The sequence below is a fragment of the Limulus polyphemus genome, unplaced genomic scaffold (assembly GCF_000517525.1).
Source record: "Limulus polyphemus unplaced genomic scaffold, Limulus_polyphemus-2.1.2 Scaffold1746, whole genome shotgun sequence".
In the NCBI taxonomy this organism is placed as follows: domain Eukaryota; kingdom Metazoa; phylum Arthropoda; class Merostomata; order Xiphosura; family Limulidae; genus Limulus; species Limulus polyphemus.
The window spans coordinates 149,372-154,074 of NW_013667356.1; the positions used below are offsets into that span (position 1 = coordinate 149,372).

A 4,703-nucleotide genomic window follows, 5' to 3' on the forward strand; every position below is an offset into this window, starting at 1 on the left:
ATACACTCCAGCAAAGCTGATGTTTGGTCGGGAACTTCGGTTGCCAGTGGATCTGTTAATAGGACGCCCACCTTATGAAGAGTTACCTGAGAATGTGTCAGAGTTTGTGAAAGTGTTATCGGAAAGCATGGATGATATTCACCATCAAGTGCGTTCAAACTTGAAAACGTCTGCTGATTCCATGTAGCTATGTTATGATAAGAGATCTACTGAAGTCAGCTTTGTACCAGGAGACAAGGTGTGGTTGTATAATCCCAGGAAGACCAAAGGGAAGTCTCCTAAGTTGTCTTCTCCATGGGAAGGCCCATATGACATAATGGATCGTCTCTCAGACGTGACTTTCCGAATAAAATTTCGTCGGCGAGACAAGCCAAAGGTGGTGCATGCCAACAGGCTTTGGCATTATCATGGTCCAGGACATTTCAGTTGGGACGAAGTGAATAATGGAACAACGTTGCTGAAGACGTGTCACCTGAAAATGGCACTGTCGAAGAAGAAATTCTACTTGGTTTTGAGAAGGAAAACAGTGAAGCCCTTCATGAAGTTACTACCACTGATGTGACTATTACAGATATTAGGACAATTCCTGATGGAGCAGATGAACCTCACTTGAAGGAGATGCCAACGACACAGAGACCAGTACAGAAGAAGATACGTCCCGCAAAATTAAGAGACTTTGTTGAATTTTAATTTTGTTTTTATAAATTCTGTCCATTTAATTAAGTTATTGTTACTTATCTATTGGTTTAATTTAAGTGGCTATTGTTCGGAACGAACAATACTAAGGAAGGGGCAGTGTTACAACAGCGGAAGTCACGTGACGCTGGTAACGCGTAATGAGTATCTAGAAAGTTCCTGAAGGCTCGAGTGTTTGCCAGATGCCCTCTATTTTGTATATATAAGACCGGCAAGAAGTGACGGCATAGATAATTGCAGAGACAGAGACGGACAATTGAGTCAAGCGCTGTAGTGACCGCAAGTAAAGTGTGCGAATCGTTGTGAATTATAGCGTATGTTTAAGTTAAAGTGCCTGTGGAAATTAAGTGTATTGCAAAGTTGTATTGAGAAAGAATAAACTAGTTTTATTTAAGAAAGGACTTGTTTCGCTAAAGTTTCATCCGAAAGAAATTATACTGGAAATTAACAAACGACCAGAGACGTAACAGTATTATTTGATCAATATAGAGCCGGCGTAGCCCAATTGCTGGTGGACTAGACTATGACTCCAAAGGCCCATGATTGGCATCTTCCTACCATAAAATCGCTCTCTGCACTTTGGGACCAAGAGTGACGGTTAAGTTACATTATTATATTAGAGCAACCAAAGTATTGGTTGTGGGAATTCTTGACTATCTGGTCTATCAGCAATCAGCCCTTGTGTAGCTTTGTGTAAATATCTGATTATTGTTGATGGTTTCGTATTAGTTAAACACAAAGCTACACTACGGGCCATTTTTGTTGTACCCACAACGGATATTGAAACCAGAGTTTTAGTGTTATACGTCTCAGACTCTCCGTTGAGCCACTGGGGGGGGGCGAATACGTGAAACAAATAAACGACACTGATGAATATAAATCAACATATCTTAGTATTCGCTATATTAGGAATTACAATGTCGCAAATATTTCACATATCATAAGAAATCTGTCATACCTGACACTATATTCGAGTATCTTCATCGAAAGGTATTACAGACCTTTTAGAGTCCTTATTGCCATACGCCCTTTAAGTACCATAAAATAGAGAAGGAATATCTAACTGTAATTAATGAAATAAGTATTTTTAGTCTCTATTTAAACCGCATATCAGATAGTGGCGGCACCTGTTTTATTTTACGATTAAGGTCGGTAAGGTCGGTGGACGAAAGGACTACGGTTTTGGAAAGGAAAATACGATTTTAGGTTTAAAGACAGCTTTAAATTTAAGCTCGAAGATGCTTCCTGCTGCTGCACGTTTTGCCATCTTCACACCAACTTAGTAAGTATCGTGATAATGTTATTTTTTTTAGTATTGAAGGAGGCATATTACACTTAAATCTATTTAACAAATTAGAATTGTGTAGGCCTTAAGACTTAAGTTATAATGCTACTACTGCTTGTGACTACTGTTTAGTGTTACGCTAATTTTTATACCAAAAATTGAAAAAGAAGTTTTTACGCAATTAGACTTAAACTTCAAGGAGTGGAATACAGTACAACCTAAATAGCAATAACATAAGTTTTTCATTCTCTATTTACAGATACTTGTACATACTATTGCTAGTTTACTTTAGTACTTATCAAATTAATTTTTATGTAATTCCATTCACCATCTTGATGTGAATCTTTTTATTAACTTCCATCATATTATATAACTTGTTTCTGCATTTTTACTACATTGTTGCAGTAAGAGACCAAAACTGTATATGTTAATTTAATTTTAAATGAGGTTTTTATCAGGGATGTAAACTTCTCACTCAAAGTAATTGGATTCCACATGTCTCCCTCTTAGTCAGTGGTAAGTTTACACATTTACAATGCTAAAATCTAGGGTTCAATTCTCTATGGTGAACAGAGTGTAAATAGCCCATCGTGTTGCTTTGCACTAAGTAAAATAAAACAGCAAATGATTCTACATTTGTAAACGTTTTCTCATTGCAGTCAAACACAATTGAACAAAAGTTATTAAAATTAACTTTTCACATTCAGGCCCATTTGATAAATATAATAAGAAAAATTAACAAATATACCAAAACAGACTCTTGTCTTTCTCTCTTGTAGTTGAACAGATGTCCATTTATCACCATGATTTATACCATCATTTACATTTTCTCTAAACTTTTTGTTTCTGCCAAGTTAAGCAGAAATCAAATTTTCTTATGAAACTTTTCTGTGACTGTTTATCAAATGTTTCCCAAACGTTAAGATATACTGCAACAGATGGTGCTGTCTTTAAAAAAAGATATTCACCATAAAAGAAACTGGTAAATCAGAGACAAATAATCCTAAATAAAATAATAATAACATCCATATGTTTTTCATTTCCGTCTCTATCTGTTTCTGTTATTTTCCTCCACTCTCCTAATTGCATAAGCTAAAGGTTGAAATTTCTAATCTATCACCTCAATTGTATTTAGGATAAACTAAGATTTCTACTCCAACCTTCAAACTGCACATCTTCACAGCTAGCTTCCTTAAAGTACATGCCAGTCCTGAGTTTCCACATAAAACCCATTCCTTGCACGTTAGGTGTAATCCATGGATGCACATTAAAATGCCATATATGTTGTAGTAATTACTCGTTATTTTCATTAATACAAAATTTATTAAAATGCTTAAATCTGCATTATTGTACTGTTGACTCTACCCTAAACATTCATGCCCCCTGGGGGGACATGACCCACACTCTGGGAAATGCTGTCTTCACTCTTCAACTGTGATATCATGCAATGAGTAAATGCTGTTTTGCTGTAAATTAAAAGTTCAACAAATATTAAAGCTTGCTGTTTTTAGTTTCACATTTCACTAGCTGTGATAGCATGGACTGATTAATTTCTTTTGTGTTATGAACCAGAAGTATTAGGATTATTACACCTTTAGGTCCATTTCACCAGCTTTGGTATTAAGCACTAACTGTTGTTTTGTTATGAATCAGAAGTACTTGTACTGTATATCTACTAACATTAACCTGTTATACTTAACAAAACATATACTGTATATATATATATATATATATACTAAATTAATATACTATGCTTAACAAAACTTGTACTGTATATCTACTAACATTAACATGCTATACTTAACAAAACTTGTACTGTATTTCTACTAGCTTTAACACTAGCATTTGGTATCAAACTGTAGATTATAATTCAAATTTTAAAACTAAACACTACTCAATTTCATAATTTAAAAGTAAATATTAAAAAAAAAATAAACATCAATTTTTGTGTGTCACGTGGTATGTTGAATGCATCACTGGTTCAAATTAGATGCTTGTGAAGTCAAAATACTAAGTCTACAGTTTTGTACGAATTAGAAATTCAAGTTACTGATATTAACAAGCTAGAATAAAAAATAAGAACATTATATCTTTTCTATTTGCTAAGATATTGCTCATGTAATAAATCAAACATAGTGGCACCCCTTCCACCTCTTTCCATTTTTGGAAATGCTCCCTTATATACACATACTTCTATATATGTCATGAATAGCCAATCAAAAGCTGAGAATGTCCCCCTAGTGGCTTTCTTGGCCATTTTAAATTCTTAGGATGCCAATTCTTTCTTTTGAACCAAGATTTCAAGAAGTATGTTGTGTCTTTAGTCTGCTCAAAATTTCATATTTTTTTAGACTAAATACAGCTTAGTTACTAATCTTAATAAATTATAGTTGAATTCTATGGTATTGATGTAGTAAGTTGATTTTTTAGTTATCCAAATGTTTATATAAAACCAAAAAAAAATTGTTTCATATCCTCCATGTGCACAATTTTAAAAGGCTTTAGAACCTACATCAAGCAGCAACTGAGTACAAAGGTTGTAACTAGAAAAGATAATTATTTTCTTTACTTCTTTATTTACTGTTCTATGTTTTAAGAAAAATAAGTTTAAGAATGTTTTTATTTGAATAGCAATAATCTATATACATATATACATGTATTAAACGTTTTCTCATTGCAGTCAAACACAATTGAACAAAAGTTATTAAAATTAACTTTTCAC

At 33.7% G+C, this 4,703-nt stretch overlaps 1 protein-coding gene across 1 annotated transcript in view; it reads left to right on the top strand.

Moving 5' to 3' along the window:
• Positions 1–1,821: 1,821 nt before the first annotated feature.
• Positions 1,822–4,703, top strand: part of LOC106464808 (ATP synthase subunit gamma, mitochondrial-like) — a 23,215-nt gene continuing 20,333 nt past the window's right edge. The window contains exon 1 of the mRNA XM_013924966.2: positions 1,822–1,978. Within this exon, the coding sequence (XP_013780420.1) occupies positions 1,935–1,978 (44 nt within the window). The 5' untranslated portion in view covers positions 1,822–1,934. The remainder of the gene's footprint in view (positions 1,979–4,703) is intronic.